General features: G+C 59.9%; 3 protein-coding genes across 3 annotated transcripts; all 3 read right to left on the bottom strand.

Moving 5' to 3' along the window:
• Window positions 1–3,280: 3,280 nt before the first annotated feature.
• On the bottom strand, window positions 3,281–4,933 carry LMXM_27_1680 (conserved hypothetical protein; the record flags this gene model as incomplete). Its single annotated transcript, XM_003876694.1, has 1 exon — window positions 3,281–4,933. The coding sequence occupies one exon, from the start codon at window positions 4,931–4,933 to the stop codon at window positions 3,281–3,283; it is 1,653 nt and encodes a 550-aa protein (XP_003876743.1).
• Window positions 4,934–9,564: 4,631 nt separating this feature from the next.
• LMXM_27_1670 (molybdopterin synthase sulphurylase-like protein,putative) lies at window positions 9,565–10,956 on the bottom strand (the record flags this gene model as incomplete). Its single annotated transcript, XM_003876693.1, has 1 exon — window positions 9,565–10,956. One exon carries the CDS (start codon window positions 10,954–10,956, stop codon window positions 9,565–9,567), a length of 1,392 nt encoding a protein of 463 aa, XP_003876742.1.
• Window positions 10,957–12,153: 1,197 nt separating this feature from the next.
• Window positions 12,154–16,038, bottom strand: LMXM_27_1660 (conserved hypothetical protein; the record flags this gene model as incomplete). The annotated part of the gene is made up of 1 exon (XM_003876692.1): window positions 12,154–16,038. One exon carries the CDS (start codon window positions 16,036–16,038, stop codon window positions 12,154–12,156), a length of 3,885 nt encoding a protein of 1,294 aa, XP_003876741.1.
• Window positions 16,039–16,686: the final 648 nt, after the last annotated feature.

The raw sequence follows: 16,686 nt of genomic DNA, 5'->3' as shown, positions 1-16,686 counted from the left end.
CCCACGAACGCGCACATGCGCGCACGAGAACAAGATGCGAGAGAGAGGGATACGAACAAGACAGCCGCGAGGAAAGCGGAGGAGGAGGGCACGGAGGCCGGCGGCAGCGGGGGATTGAAGAGAGCAGCGACAGAGGAGACAACACCTTCCCGCTCGTCACTGCCGTGCTACGCTAGAACGCAAGGATGCACAGAGGTAGGCATGTCGCTCATTCCGCGCCCACGGAGAGCACCAGCAGGGAGAAAAAAAGGGGCCTTGCGTTGAGGGTCTCTGTGTGTGTGTACGCATTGCTGACTGTCTGTCCCTGCGCTTCTATCTCCACTGTTTGCTGTGCCTGTGCTTCCCCCCATCTCCACCCCGGTATTTGGAATCCTGCGATGCACTAAGTATACACCACATTGCTCCCCCTTTGATGTTCTCATCGATGTACACGCACACACACACACATAAATATATATGTGTGTATGCGTGTGTGTGTGTGTGTGGGCTTTGCAGAAGAGGAGGGATGGAGGAAGGGGAGAGGGGGAGGGATTCCCCTGGAAAGAACACTCAGGAAGCGAGTAGCGGATAGCACAATCAAACGAACAACAACAATAAAACGCAAAAAGCGCCATGCGACGGCCCCAGTCGGTGTTCCACCCCCTTTTTTATGTAGTGCTCTTTGCTGCGGCGTGGAGCAGCGGCTGCAGCCGCTGTGGATGAGAACACCGCAAGACGAGTCGAGCAGGAAGGAAAAAAAGGGGCGGGGGTTAGCATGGAAAGGCGTGCAAAGATGGCGACGCAAACTGCTTGCAACGAAAAACAAAGATGAACGACACACATCTGCGGCCGGTGTTCTAGGGGGGCGGGGCCTTTGGAAAGAGGGATCGGGCGGCAGCAGCACCATGGGCACGGTGACATCGATATATTCGCAACACGCAAGAAAAAAAAGAAATAGATATTGTGCATCTCGCTACTCGCTATCGTCAGTTCCTTAGTCTCACTCATCCTCTCTCTCACCAGTGACCCAAGCAAGCGCCAGCACATGCGCGCGCGCACACACACACACCTCGACAAGCCCTTCCGACGTGGTACTCGTTGTTACGCTCACTCCACCATTCCGCTTCTCTGGCCTCCCTGCTGGCACGCCAACACGTGCCCATTCTGATGTATTCGATCCTCGTACACAGTGACGGTCAGCGGAGGAAAGGGAAAAAAAGAGAAGGAAGGGCGACTGTAGCGGGAATGAACGGGGTAGGCAGAGTCGCGATCGACGAGCACACGGCGAAGATAAAAGGGGAAGAGGTGGATGCGCTGGACGCAAAACAGGAGTCATTCTACCTGCAAAGATACACACACACACACACATACACCACGAGAGAGAGCGAGCGAGGCTGGTGGACGCAGGTGACAGTGCCGGGGGGGGGGGAACAGATGAAAAACGCACGTATTGCGAGACGGAGGGAGGCCAGGATGTACCACACACACACACACACACAGAACCTTGCAAGGGGATCCAGCGGTTTGGTGTATTTCCGCTTGTCTGCAATGGCTCGGTGGTGGTGGTGATGGGGGGGGTGCCCTTTTATGTTGCAAGGCTTCTCTTGCTGTGTGTCCGTCCCTCCTCCTCCTTTCCTTCACGTGAGCACATCGCTGCAGTGTGCGTCATTTCCTCCCTACCCTCCACCTCCTCTGCACGACTCTCGCTCGCTTCTCTTTCTCCATCACCGCGCTCGGCTCGCTCTCTTCGTATAAAAAAAATCAGCGAACACAGAACGAGGGCGTCCGCGGCGCCGCTGCTCTTTTTCTGCTCCGCTGTTCGCCGCTTCGTGCTTGGCAGGGGTGGGCAACAGTAGCAGCTGCCACTGGCCTTGTGCACGCGCACGCACACACGCTCAGATACTCCGAACGCTGCTTGAGAGAGAAAGGGGCTAAACGCCCACATACACTCACAGCAGCACATGCACTGACATACCCAACGACCCTCTCCGCCCAAAACGGTTGAGGAAGACGGTGCAGCAGCCAAAGGAAGAGCGAGGGGGAGGAGGAGTGCACGACCCTGTGGAATCGCGCGCAGTGCACCGTGCATTTTCAGCAGTACGCCAACAAGCAGGTGACAGGTGCGCGCGCTTACCGCACAGGCGAGCAGCCGAGGTGACAGAGGGCTCGAGTCGAAGTGCAGTGCAGGGACGATCAACTCAGAGAGAGACGCGGAGACGACGACACGCTAAATAGTTTGCAGGTCTCCATCAGGCATGCGCTGCAGCCGTTTTCGTTGTTGTGCTCACGCCCACTCACTCCGTCCACACACTCCTCCGCCTCCTCCTCGTCTGTCGTCCGTGGGGTCTCCCCTTTCACAGCACTCATGCATGCAAAGACTTGTTAGTAGAAACAGCTTGCGTTGTCCCTCGTCGTTGTCTGCATTCTTTTCTTTGTTGTTTTCTGTTCTTAGCTGTCTTGTTCGACGTTAAAAGATGACGGACGGGCACCGTGGGGGTACAGATGCGCACACACGCACACACGCAGAGAGAAAGGTAGAGAGGAAGAGCAAAACAAGCAATGCATCACAAGCACAACACGTACAGATGCACACACACACACACACACACACACGCACACGCACGGCAGCGTGCAGGGGAGTGTGGTCGGCAGGTGGTCATCAGAACAGTGGCTTCTCCAGAGAATCGTGGGAGGTGTGTGTGTGTGTGTGTGATCTCCTCCTTTTCATTGTTTCCTTTATAACTTATGTTGTCTCTGCATTCTGTTTTAACCACCCGCACACACACGCACAGGCGAGCATTGAACAGCGAGATGAACGGAGGAAACGAGGGAGAGACCGAGAGAGCATAGGCCAACCAAACGGCTGGTCCATGCTCAACTTACACACGAGGACACAGCTACGTCGACACACAGACGCTCCCACACAAAAACGCGTACATGAAAGGGAGCAAGCGCACACAACCAGAGTCTAAAAGCACGAAAGAAAAAGGAGGGAGGAGGGCGCAGCATCTACCGTGTCGCCGGCGACAGGAAGAAGACACACAACAGCCATGAAAATGACACCAAGGCAGAAACAACAACAACAACAACTCGCATCAGAGCGGCCCACAGGCGTGAAAGACGATGAGGAAAAAGTCATCGCATTGGATACAACAGCCACACACACACACACACACACACACAGCACTGCTGTTCCTTGCGCTTCATGGATCATCTCCCGCCTCAGCCCCCCTTCTTTGCCACTTTCCCCTTCGTCGAGAGCTCTGGGGTCATCACACACATGCGGCTCAATGTCATAGTTCTACATCACCAGTGCACGCTTCGCGGCCTCTGGATCGCTCGCCACGGCGTGCAGCTGATCTGGAGGCAGCAGGAGCAGCTGCATGATGGACTGCTTCACTTCCTCGTCCGAGGTGGTCGCGTTGACGATGACAGCCATGACATCGGCAGTGATGCCGGGCATCAGACGCCGGCGCATCTGCTCAATGCGCGACGGGGTGTTAGCAAAGAAGAGAGGGCTGCTCGGGGTGCCGTCGTCATGCACGACAGCGCGGTCTGGGCGCATCAGCACCATGTCGTTCGCGATCGACCATGCGTTCGTGTTGTTGTCCCAGGTCAAGGTCAGGGTGCGGTCGAAGAACGTGGAGATCATGGGGGCCTTGCCGGCAGGGAAGGTGGGCTGCTGCGTCTCCGGCCGGATCGGGTTCCAGAGGTAGCGCATCTTGCCGTGCACCGTTACTACGCATACGGGCACGCGCATGTGGTAGCTCTGGTCCATCATCACCACGTTAAAGTTCGGGTTGAACTCGATCTCCACGGAAATGGATTTGTCGCCTCCGCACATGTGCCGAAGCTTCGAGACGATCTCTTGCGGGCCCTTGGCGATGTTCCGCATCGACCCCGCACTGTCCGTGGCAAGGTTGCGAAAGTCTTGGCTCGAGCGCAGCTTGGAGACGTCGGCCTGCATCTGGTTGCGCAGCTGCTTCTCCAGGTCGCCGGTGTTGAGCACTGCGCTCACGGGCACGCGCTGGGGCAGCGGCTCCGGGCCACGGCTGATGGACAGTGCCGAGAACTGAGAGCCGTACAGATAGGTGATGGCGTCGTAGTTGCGCGAGGCCATGGACTGGAACATGGTCTGCTCCAGGTAGTGCAGGACGCTGAGCTGCTGCTGCGACGGCGGGGCTGAGTTGACCGGGTTGGGCAGGCGCAGTAGAGCCCGGTCCACGGCTACCCCGTCGATCATGTTCAGTCGTGGCAGGTCGCGACTGAGGCGGGTGGAGTAGTCCTTCTGGTTCGTGACGGGGTTGCCGATGAGGAGAAGCTCGTTGAGGCCGTCATAGCGCTTAAGCCCGCTGACGAAGGAGAGGTCGTTGATGCTGTTGTTGCGGGCAGAGATGGCTGTGATGCCGCGGTGAATGTCAGCGTCCGCCAGCGCGGTGAGAAACACCTTCAACTGACGGATGCTGTTGTCGTCCAGCTGCAGCACACGGATGCGGTCCGCGAACGTCTCTCGAAGCACTTCCGCCAGCACCTTGCAGAACGCGACACTGTTGTAGTCCACACGCTTCTGCACCGGCTCGAGATCGGGGCTGGCGCGGGTGTTGGACAAGTTTAGCAGGCCGTTTGCCTCGTTGAAGATTTGGCTGTACGACTTCTCAAAGAGGAGAGAGAGGAGCACTTTCATCACGTCCGCGCCGCCGCTACTGGCGCTGTTGTTAGTGTCGCTATGGCTGTTGTTACGATTGCCGCCGCCGTGGTGGTGGTTGTTGAAGCGACCACCACCGCCACCACCGCCGCTGCGACCGCCACCACGACCGAAGTCGGCGCCGCTGCGACCGCCGCCACGGCCGCCATTGTTGCTGCCATTCCCAAGAATGCCGACGCCGCCGCCACCACCGCCGGGGCTGCTGCGGTTGTGAAAGGAGTACCCTTTCTTTCCGTACGGACGCGACATGGTCGTGAGTTGAAGAGCAACGAACGGACACGCCGATGGACTTCGAGGAGGACGAACTGCCTCGTTGGCAGCAGGAAATCACCCGCGCTATGGCTGTGCGCGTGGTTGGTTGAATGAGCTTTCCCCCGTTCTCCGTGTGCGCAAGACTGCGGAGAGCTGCGCGGAAGGACAGCTACAAAGGAAGGGGGAGAAGGGTGCGAGAAGGGAGGGGAATACCGTCTACGAAAAGGGAACTACACGCGCGCACACAACGAACGTCAGGAACTACAAAGACCACGGCAGTCGAAACACGCGGGAACACGGTAATGTCTTCACTCGCGTTAACTTTCGTTTTTTTTGGTGATGTGGTGTGTGTGGGAGAGATAGGGAGGAAGTCGACTTTTGTTCTCGTCCGTCACCGGGAGTGTGAGTCGGTTGGGCGGTCGGTGTGGCGGAGGGGGAGAGGGAGGGAGGGAGGGCCAGGGCAGGAGCGGAGGATGTGGAGAGACATGTAAACTTCAACAAGAGCGCAAGAAAATAAGAACACGCAGGATCACGCGGCCATGCTCGGTGGTGCCCGCCGAAAGACTCTTCTCCCTCTGACTGTCAGCCAACAGCAAGCGCCTTCTGCGTGTGTGCGTGTGCGTGTGTCACAGTGAGGTCATTTTGGGTTGTCTGGTCGCTTTGAAGCTCGGCTCGGGCCAACGCGAGGAGGAGGGGGGACGCGAAAACAGAGGAATAAAAAGAGCCACAGAGGCACTGGCGGTGCAACACACAGCGCGAGAGACCAGAGGTGGGGAGACGTGGGACGGGGCAGAGGGTGGGGTGGTGGGTGGGGAACGCGTTGCGCATGCACCCCAAACACCCTGCGCCTGCCTGCTTCACCAAAACCAGGACAAGTCTTCACTTTGCGGAACGACGTGCGGTGCGGAGTAGATGCGCGTCTGCCCACTAGTGGCTCGCCGTGAGCCAGATGTACTCCAGTGTGTTGGGGGTCTACGCGAAAGGAGCAGGGCGTGAACTGGCAAGGCACCCCACAGCACCCGCGTCCTACCGCGGTCGATCACAGCTTGGCCCAGTTCACCACGCCCTGCCGGTGCCACTGAGGCGTGTGATCACAGTAGGCCCTTTGGCGTCCCTCGGATCGGAAAATGACACCTCAGGATGGGAGAGGGGGGGGGGCCGGATCATCGGCGTTCCCACGTCGCCGCCACGTTCACGAAGGCAGCCGTCACCGTGACGACTCCGTTCAGTGCCACGTCAGGGGACCAAAGTCAACCAAGACGGGGCTGAGCTCGGCCGTTGCAGTGGCGCCCCGGCTCCACAAAGCCGCTGCCGCGCATAGCTACATTTTCCGCCACACCGCTCTCGGTGTGGGAGCTAGCTGTCGTGGTCATGGCAGCGTTGCCTGCCACTGGCGCAGGTAGCTGCAGCAATGCCGCCGTTGACGGCGAGCGCGCGACACGAAGGGGGGGCAACGGCGGCAGGGCCCAGGGGGTTTTATGTAGGAGGGACGGGTAGCTGCCGCGTAGGACATGCACATCGTCTGAGAGAGAGAGAGCAGGTTCAGCGCACATGCCAGCCGACAAGTTCATGACTCGTTGCCACAACAGCGGCATAAGCTGACCCACCACACCAATACGCCGAGCCGGGGAGCAAGACGTAGCCTAAACAGCGCACGGTGGTGCCGCCGACTCTGCGTTGACAACGGAGGGCTGAGCGGCGGTGAGACCAAAGGCGGTGTCCGTTTGCAAAGCGATCGTCGCACCAAGGCGACGTGAATGAGTCCGGTTTCGTTGATGAGAAGCAGCGACACGACTTCCTCCCCATTCGCCTCCTGTGACGTTGATGTCCAGTTGACTTGCCGCACCGTCTCGGAAGACATCAGACCAGCTCCGGGTTCGCCCTCGCTGGAGGAGTCCGCTAGGCGCACCTCCACGACACGCTCATCCGGACCACCACTGCACGAGTGGCAGAACAGGGACAGCTGATGGCGATGCACGCTAGCCACGGCGCGTAATCGTCCACCACACTCCCTTTTACGTTGCAGACGGTGTCTGTCAATTGAATTAACTCGAGTGCCAAGGCGAGCATCAGCGTCGACGCACGCACTCGCGAGAGTTCCGCGGATGCCACAGCTCCATAGCCGGCCGACGTCCGATGAGCTCCTCCTGGGTCTTGGCTCGTAGACGCCGAGGACGTCGAGTCTGGGCCGATTGCGAAGACTGTGAAGAGACTTCACAGTGTCTGCGCTCGATGTGGTGCAGTTCGTTTTTGAATGGGCGGCCGCGTCACGTACGCCACTGCCAGTTGCTGCGATACTGATGGGGCAATGAGGCCACCCCGCGAGGAGACCATCAGTGCCACAGACGTGCACCCTTGCATGGGCTTCTCGACTTGTGTTCCCGGTAGCACTGAGCGAAGCGCTTTCACGCCTCCAAGGCTACAGTGCCGGATGCCCCATCTGTAGGGTATCTGCTGTCGTCTTCGGTGGCTGTCGGCGAAAAAAAAGCGAAACATCAACGATGCCCCGCGACGACAACGGCGTCACAGGGAGAAATCTCCAATGGCGCGTTGGCGGTGCCCCACTGGAGATGCTCCCTGTGACATGGGGCCGACCAGAAACGGTATTGACAGGCCACCGCTATCGCCTCCCCCTTGCCTGCGCACGGTGCGCGTCGAAACTGACGGACTCGCAGTTTTGTACACGGAGGGGAGTCCGTTCTAGTGCAACGCGGCAACTTGCATCACTCCACGGTCCGGGTCGTCGTCTGAAATCGCAGGCGTTCCAACGAAGGCCGCCCCACGGAGTGGGGCAGAGTCCACTACGACAACGGAGGGCGCGTGCGTACCCGTGGATGACCGGGTAGAGCGTCAGCGACGCCGAGAGCCGCGGTGGAGTTCGCCACAGCAGCGAAAAGCTGGTGGCGGTAGGCTGGCACACACGCCATGGCCCATCCGTGGATGTTAGCTTGTTCAGCTGGAGTGAGGAAGAAGGCGCTGCCGGAGGCTGGCACACCTCCCGTCGCGTCCCCTGAGTCCGATTCTTCTTGTGCTTCGGCTGCTGCACTGCCACCACAGCGCTGCTGAAGCCTGATGTGTCGCCAGTAGCACGCGCTGAGCTCCCGATCCAGTCGATTCACGAAAGAAAAAAAAAACATGTATGTGAACGACGCATTGGCGCCAACTTACACGACGCGACTCGCGTTATCGACGGGTCCGACTCCCCGCGACGACGTAATGCTCGGTGTCTCAACACGGCGCAGCTTCGCCGTCTCGCCTGAGTGTGGCGAAACTCGCCCATGTGTGGCTGCTCCACGCCACCAGAAGGCCCGCATCGAGCAACATCGTCCGTCTAGGCTGCGTCCCCATAAAAGATAGCGCCCGAGACTCTGCTCTGCACCATGATCGTGCGAGAGTTTCATGCCCCCCTTCCCCTCCCCTCCCCAACGAAAAGAAACCCAGAGGAAATTCAGGGCAGCACTCGCCAAGGAAGCAGCCCATAAGAGCTACACAGAGGGGGATGCAAAAACGCAAGTACGCGACAAGATGTGGGTGCGGGTGCTCGAGAGAGCACATAGCAGGCAGAGAGGATCGGGATGAATGCCATAGCAGATGGCGGTGGGCTTCTCATCCAAGCGCAGTGATAAATAAAAACAAAAGAAAACAGTATCGAAGCACTCTAGAGAAGGACGCAGCGGAGGCGGTGGGTGAGGTGGAGGAGTCAAGCGCAACGCGCTCCAGCAGAGGCGCCATTCGACGCGCTCGAGGCGTGAGAGCGGCACACCGTGAGTCCGCAGGAAAAGAATGCGGTTCGGGAGATGGGGGAGGAGTACTAGTGGATTGTCACTGGAGACAATTTCTTCGCTGAGCCAGGCCTTGGCTATCCTACAAAAAAGGCTGAGACACACCTACAGTGTACACGCCCGCTGTGGGGGGAGAGGGGGGAGGGAGGAGGGGCTGCGACAGATAAAAGAGAATGAGGCGCTGCGTGTGTCGTTGCGAGTCACCGTGCCCCCCACACGCGACAGGGGCTCCGGCGAAGCCCCCGCTTGGGTTCAAGAAAAAAGGGGTAAAAAATGGGGGAGACGAGAAGAAAGAGCGGGCATCCCCACCTGTGGTTGTACCACGGAGTGCGCTGCCAAACGCCGCTTCAACCTCGGGGCGCGTTCCGATGTGCCGCTTCATGTACGCGAATCCTGCACAGTAAAAGAGAGGATGAACAGAGGAGGCGGGGGGGGAGGAGTGGGGGCGAGATCTGCGCCCCATGCGCAAGACCCGTGCAGCTTACCTTCATGCGGTGAGGAGGTCACAACACACGGGGAAGAGGGAAGGGTAACATCAGAGCGCCTAAAGCGAGAGTCTCTCTCTCACGCGCCCACCATATTCCCCGCTGCGCCTCCCTTGAGATTGGCCTTCTGCCCTTTCCCCGTCCTTTCCTCCACTGGAGCTCCGCAATGCATTGGTACTTGTTTTTCTTGTGTGTTGGCTGCGTGCCAAGAGCCCGGGATCAGATGGCGTTCGTGATTGCCACCCACTTTGGCCTTAGCAGCTGTGCGCTTATTATGTGGGAGCATTTGGTTGAATAGGAAGACGCCCTTGGCGTCATGTGTGGCCACACACCCCTTCGCGAGCGAAGACTGACCATGCCGTCAGTAGTAGGGAAAGGCGCTGTCCACCTCGCGGTGGTAGGCGTTGAGGCCGCCGCTGACGTTCCGGAAGATGTACCTACCAAGCCGGGCGACGGCCGCTTCGTCGCCCCTCGCCTCCGCCTCTCCGAGCGCCGCGCGAATCAAGGTCATTGCCTTGAGGGAATTGATGCCGCGACGGCACAGCACGTAAACCACTACCTGTGGCCCTGCGTCGTCATGGGAAGCAGCAGCAGACCCATTTTCCATGCAATCCTGTGTGTTGGACTGCGGTGGCAGTGCCTTGTCCAACACGTCCGCCAGCTGCGTCACCACCGTGCCCGCACGCTTCCACTGCAGCAGCGACTGGTACGGCACGTTTACCGAATGCGCCAAGTGCGCCATGTCGTACTGCAAGCGCACACGCACGTCGAGTGTGACACGGCGCTGAGGAGCAGCGGAGCCGCGCGCATGCGCGGCGTACTCCAAAGCGCTGCATGATGTACCAGGTGGACTCGACGCTGAGGTGATCGGGCACGAGTACGGGATGTACTCGGGGCGCGTCTGCGCGGCTAATTGCGGGAGTGGTGTCGCGTCCGCCAACGCTGCAGCGCCGCAGGCCGCACAGTGTGGCTGCCGCCCGCGTAACTTGACGACGCGCGAGGAAAAGCGGAGACCGTTGAAGAGAAACAGGCGGCCGTTCAGTGTCTCACCGACTCCAGTCGCCACCTTCAAAACCTCCAACGCCTGCAAGCAGCCGATCATACCTGGCAGAGGACCCATCACGCCACTGTCATTGCAGCTGCCGACCGTTTCCTGAGGGGGTGGCTGCGGGAACAAGCATCGATAGCACGGGCCTCCGCGATAGCCGTACACTGAGAGCTGCCCCTCCCACCCCATGGCGCTTCCGCTAACGAGAGGCTTGCCGCAACGCATCGCGGCATCGTTGATGAGGTAGCGCGCAGCCACGTTGTCTGTGCCGTCAACGACGACGTCGCACGTGGCAAAAAGCCGCTCGGCATTTGTGGGGCTGAGAGCCTCCACAACCGCGTCAACACGCGCTGCTGGAAATAGCCGCAGGCACGACGCCTTCGCACTCAGCGCCTTTGGCTGGCCAATCGCCGCCGTCGTGTGAATCACCTGCCGGTGCAAGTTCGACAGCTCCACGTCATCAAAGTCCACAATCGTGAGCCGCCCGACCCCGGACGCTGCGAGATACAACAGAATGGTGCTGCCCAGCCCGCCGGCGCCGATGCACACGACATGGGCGTGGCGGATCTGCTCCATGTGAGCGGCGCCGACCTCCTCCACCAGCATCTGCCGGCCAAAGCGCTCTACATCGTCCTTTGTGAGGGTCGGCACCGAAGAAACGAACACGGGGTGCGGCAAAGTATCGTCCGTCGCCCCTGCATCCATCCTGGTGCACACGAGAACAGCTGAGCGATTCTGATGGAAGAAAGGGAGGAAGGAAATCTGTGTGTGGGTGTCCGTGGGTGGTGGCCGGGCGTAGGCGTGTGCGCATCCCCTCGGCCTCCTCCTTTGTGATGACTCGTTACGGCCGTTTTGTTTGGTGCTGCCTTCGTTTGTTGTCCAGTGCGAGGGGGCGGATGGGGTGAGGGTCCGCGGGCAATCAGCCGCCTGGTCCTATCACCGAGGACATTGTATCCCGTTCGACCGGCAGACAGAGAGAGGGGAGGGGTACATCGATGCAGACGCGGAAGAAAGAAGGTCCACACTCACGGGGAAAAAAAGCATGTCAGCTGGTAGAGGTGGTCAGATACGCACCGGAGGGATGGTAGTGGTGTGTGTGTGGGGGGGGGGTGGAGCCTGGTTTCCTACGCGATCCTTCCCCACCGGCTCGCCTTCTAGTGGCCGCAGATGAACTGGAGCGAGAACCGTCGTGGTTCCCACAGGATAAGCCCATGGTTAAGATGCGTACATAAACACACGTGCCCACACAAGTACACAGCATTGTCCTACGACAACCCCCGTTTTCTTCTGGTTGTGCGCAACCCTGATGACGTGGGGCCACCTCACCATGGTATCGAGGGTACGACTGGCGGACTCGTGGTGCCGGCGGACGTGTCGGTGCTGGCGCCGTGCCGGAGAGACGTGCGGTCATGCTGGTTACCTTTGTGCCGACTCACTACGCATCGTGTCGACCATTCAGCAGGTGTACGCACCCGCCGGCTGCTCTTCTGCATTAGCGGCGTTGCGGTGATGTCGAGCGTTGTCCTGGGTTTAGCCTGCGGTGTACACAGTGGCATTGCAGTGGGACTGAGCGGCGCCAAGCGGTGTTGGCTGGCCCTGCTGCTTGGCATAGCCGTGGTGCCGCGGAGGCGAGGCGGAGCCGTGGTTGTGCGTGCGTATATTTGCCGACTTGCTCGTGGGTGGCGTATCATAGACACGGTGGACAAGATGGCTGCACGCAAAGAAAATAATGTGATGCGAGGAGCGGGGACGAGCACGGAGGCAGCCAGGTGCCGCAAAGCGGAAGCAGAAGAAAAAACGATATGCGCGATAGGGCCATGAGGGCACCCGGGCATACTTTGTAGGGCTGCGGATGGCGCGTCCACCACGTTCGGTGGTTGCTCCCCGCCCCACCGCTACCTTTCACGCACTCTGCGCAAAGCGATCAGGAACACTGGGTGGAACCCCATGTGACCGCTCCCTTTCCGGGTACCGCTGCAGGTACCCTTGAAAAACCTCTATCCACATTCTGAGAGCGTCGGCGCAGCGGCACATCAGCGGCGCTGCCGGCCCCTTGCCCTTGCCCTTCCCCTTTGGCGTCGGAGTTTTGGCAATGATGGACACGCGCACCACCTGTGCCAGTAGCTGCAACAGAAGACGGGTTGCCTCCAGCGGGAACTGCTGCAGTAGGATTGCAACGCCGACAGCGAGCACGGTGGGGTCCACGTCGTCTTCCTTCTCCGCCGGAATGCAGCTGTCGAAGCGCGCGCTGTAGGTGCACTTCTGGACGTGGAGCAGCACCACCACGCAGAGTGGAAGAACGAAGAGCGGTAGTGTCAACTTCGTCGGAACCGCGACGGGGCGAGCGGCGCCGCTGCTAGTGGTGGTAGGCGCAGGTGGAGGTGCGCCAAGGCTGAACTCACCTGTTGTGTTGTCACCACCGGGCGAGACACCGCCGCCCCCGTCCGTAACTTCGTACACAGTCGCGAACGGGTCTGTAAGGCCGACAAAGCTAAGCAGCGGCGCCGTTCCGCAGACCAGCCCCTCCGACACCTCTGCGCACGATCGGGAGGCGCCGGCAGCCCTCGCCTCGAACGGGTCCTTGGCGAGGTGACTCTCCAGGGTTGCTACGACGGCGGTGTTGACTGCCTGCACGCACGCAACCAGTGCAGAGCTGTCTTGCTTGCTGTCTGAGCGCAGCTGGTGGGCAATCAGCTGCCGAATCAAGGCAATGCGACCAACGCGCATCGCAACGACCCCAACCTCTTGCGCTGCTGGCGACGCCTCAAGAATGGAGGCCAGCTGATCATAACCCTTCAAAAACGCGTCTTTCTCAGGAGTCGCGGTGGTGGGCATGCACCGCCGCCAGACCTCCTGCGCAGCGCCGCGTTGCGCCGACTCAAGCAACGCCACCGACTCGGCAAGCCGTTGCACCAGAAGCTGCATGTCCTTGGTCACGATGGAGCTCAAGAGCTCGTCGAGGCAGGCTAGCCCGGTGCAATCGACCGCATCCGCGACGCGGGAAAGCAAGCGGGGCCCCACGCACTCACACAGCCGGCGCCGCGTGAACCACGCACCGTAGGCAGGAAAGTAGATGGACTCACGCGGGCTCGTCAGGTACAGCAGATGCTGGACCAGGTGACCGAGGAAGCTATACGCATCCTTGGGGTGCGCCGGCGCAAAATACGGGATCGTGATGCTCGCGGATTGGTAGGGCGAGCTCCACGGGTACACCTTTTTGGGCCAGAAGGCGTTGCATTCCATCTGCAGGGTGAAGCGGACAATGCGCTGAAACTCCTCCATCCAAATTTTAAGCCCGTGCACGTTAACGAAGTCCTGGATATACTCGAAGGAGTTCCGCACACCACGCAGCCGGGCCCCTAGCTGCACCAGCTCCTTGTCGAGGTCCTCGACGGTGGACGGCTTGGACCGGTCAAACCAGATGCCAGCGTGCAGCTCGCGCGTAATGTGCTCAACGAGCTCCTTGCGTATGCCGTCTTCTAGGAGTCGATGCGGATTGACGCGCACAACACCGACCGTCGTTTCCTCCATTGCCAGCAGCCCGGCTGCGTAGCGGGCTATGTCGGCCGTGCACGCGCAGAGCTGCTCGCGCGTCTCGAGCTGGCTCCAGTGCTTCCACTCGTCGCGCTGCAGCTTGCTTGGGCACTCCCGCAACGCATTCGTGAGGAGGTACATGACTTTGTTTAGGACCTCGAAGATGGAGGTCGGAATCACCTGTAGAACGCTTCGCAGAAACGAAACCACTTCCTCTGAGTAAAAGGTAGAGGTGAACTGCAGCGCCCGCTCGAGCCGCACATCGACTCCCAGAACACTCGCGGCAGTGACGGTGATGCCTTGGTCGATGCGGATGCACGGCAGGTGAAGCAGTGACGAGAGCTTCGCGAAGAGTGCTTGCATCTGTGCCGCTACAACTGGCTGCCGGCGAATGCGGGCCTGAAGCTCGCGGACGAGGTATCCGCGTGCGGAGAGCAGCTCCCACGCATAGCTGAAGTCAGTTACGGTGGCGAGTCGTCCAAGCACACGGCGCTCAGCGTTCAGGTAGTGCAACATCTGGTGCAAGTCTGCGCACGTCTCTCGGACGTACTGCAGCACCTGCAGCTGTTGGTTCACCTGGGCGAACTCCTGTATGTTCTCCAACGCCGCCACTAGCCGCTGCAACTTGCGCCGTGTCGCCTTCGCGCTCTGCCGCTTCATGTGCAGGTTGGCAATACGAGCACCGACTTCGGCAAACCACCGCTCCAGCTCTGCGTCGTGCACAGACGTGTCGAGCAGGTTGTCCTCCGAGAAGAAGTGCGACAGCTTCTTCACACGCGACACCGCCTGCTTTTTTGCGCCTGCCCAGCGCGCTGTCTTCTCCTGCAGCACTGCCGCGAAGCGCGACTGGACGTGGCTCTCCAGCTGCGCCGTTGCCAGCAGGAGCGTCAGAAGCTCATCGTTCTCAAAGCTGGCGCGCACCGCCTGCCCAGCAGCAGAAGCGGCGGCGCGAAGACTCGCTTCATCGGAGTCGCCGCGAACAGGAGACGCCGGCGGCGATGACGCCGAGGCGGAGCACACTCCTTGGAGCACAAACCAGCGCAGCACCACGTTTGATTCGGTTATGATGGGCAACAGCAACGCGTGTACATTGTCCAAGACATAGTTCTCTGTCAGCATCCCCTCCTCCAACACTGCTTGCACACGCTCGGTGCTGCGTGACAACGCGCCACGCATGCGCTGCAAGTGATAGGTGACACTGTGCCACTCGAGAGTGCGCCGCACCGCCGCGCGTGCTGCTGGAAATGACGCCCAGGCAACAGATAAATCCGCCGTGTACCCGCTGTAATAGTGAACAACCCAGTTGTCCGCAAAGTGCTTCTCCACCAACTCCTTCATCACCGGTAGCTGCTGCACCAGCACGTCGCCACAGAAGAAGAGGAGTACAAACACAATACCGCCCTGCAGTGCCATGGCAGCGCTCCGGTGGTCTGGGTTCGGGTAATGGCTGGACATGCGGTAGATGTCGTCGGACCGAATGCAGGCCAGCAGTCGCACCACAACGCCTTTCTGCACCGGAATGCGCTCAAAGTAGTCGATCGGGTAGCTGCTGATGCCAGTACCGCTACCAGCGGCAGCCCTTGGTGACATTGGCGTGCGCTTAATGGGGCTGGCGGCTATAGCGGAGCTCCCACCTGCACCCTGACTAGTGGCTCGACACAGCTCCGCCACCTCCACCGTGTGTGCTTCTCCAGAGCCTCGGTATCGCACATAACTCACAATGATGCGCTCCCGCACCAAGCCGCCGATTTTGTGGTCCATCAGGAGCAGCATGACACCGTAGAGGTGATACAGCTCGCAGAGGAGTTGCCGGCCATCCAAGGACTCCAGCACCGTATCCAGCGTCTGGGCCACGTACTGGCCATCTTGGATCTCGCGGACGTAGCGGTTCAGCTCGGTTACGTAGCCGTAGATGCCTCTAAAAAGCGCCATGAACTTCTCCAGCAGCTCCATGTGCGTGTCGTAGAACTCCTTGTCCAGAACGAGCAGCTCTGCGGAGTCCGCGATGCCTTTTTCGATCTGATCCTGGTGCTTGAAGTAGCTGAAATCGAAGATGAGCTTTGCATACGGTGTCCCGCCTGGGGCCGTAAACTCAGCTGGGATGTGGGCGGCCAGCCGCTGCAGGGTGGCGACGATGGCGCTGCCTCGTGCCGCCAACTGCAGCGCGTTGCGGCCACAGTCGTCGTCGAGGAAGTTGACGCGTTCCTCATGATCGGACGAGCGGTCGACGGTAGCCCGACTGCGATGCACCATGGGTGCCCTCAACGTGGTTGGAAAGGCAAACAAAGGGAGAAAGGAAAGCAAATACCTGTCTGAGGCACTGAGTACTTCTATCGGTGCTTGGGAGGGTGGGGGGAGGGTGGGAGGTGGGGGGGGGGGGGTTGAGGCACACAGAGAAGAGGTGACAGGCGCACGCACGCACACTCCGGAGTATGCGTGTGTGTGTGTGTGACTTGTCGGGAGGAAGAGGATGGACACATGATGGAGTGCAGAGCGTGAGGGGGTTACCCTACGGCAGCAGCAGTAGCAGGTAGGCGCAGACGACGAAGACTCCAATATGCGTTGATTGAAGTGAGGCGACATAGACAACAGGGGAGAAACCCCCATACCTCTTCAAAATAAGGCTTTGCGCGAGAGACATGGCTGATCACGCGGTCGTGTGGCTCGCGACCAGTGCGTGCTGCAGCGGATAGAGAGCTCTAGACGTCATCTGATGTCCTTCACCGAGTTTCTGCCTTCTGTGCCTCTCGTGATTTCTCTTCATGCACGTCGATAGGAGCTTTGTCACGTAGACCCGTTCCGGTCCACAGACTGATCAGCATCCTCCTCCGCCTCCTCCTGCGGTTTTGCCCCAGCACATGCCGCCGTCATGCAGACAAGCAAAACGAGGCATGTCCATGA

Source organism: Leishmania mexicana, chromosome 27 (assembly GCF_000234665.1).
Source record: "Leishmania mexicana MHOM/GT/2001/U1103 complete genome, chromosome 27".
NCBI lineage: Eukaryota > Euglenozoa > Kinetoplastea > Trypanosomatida > Trypanosomatidae > Leishmania > Leishmania mexicana.
This window is presented reverse-complemented; position numbering and strand designations above follow the sequence as displayed.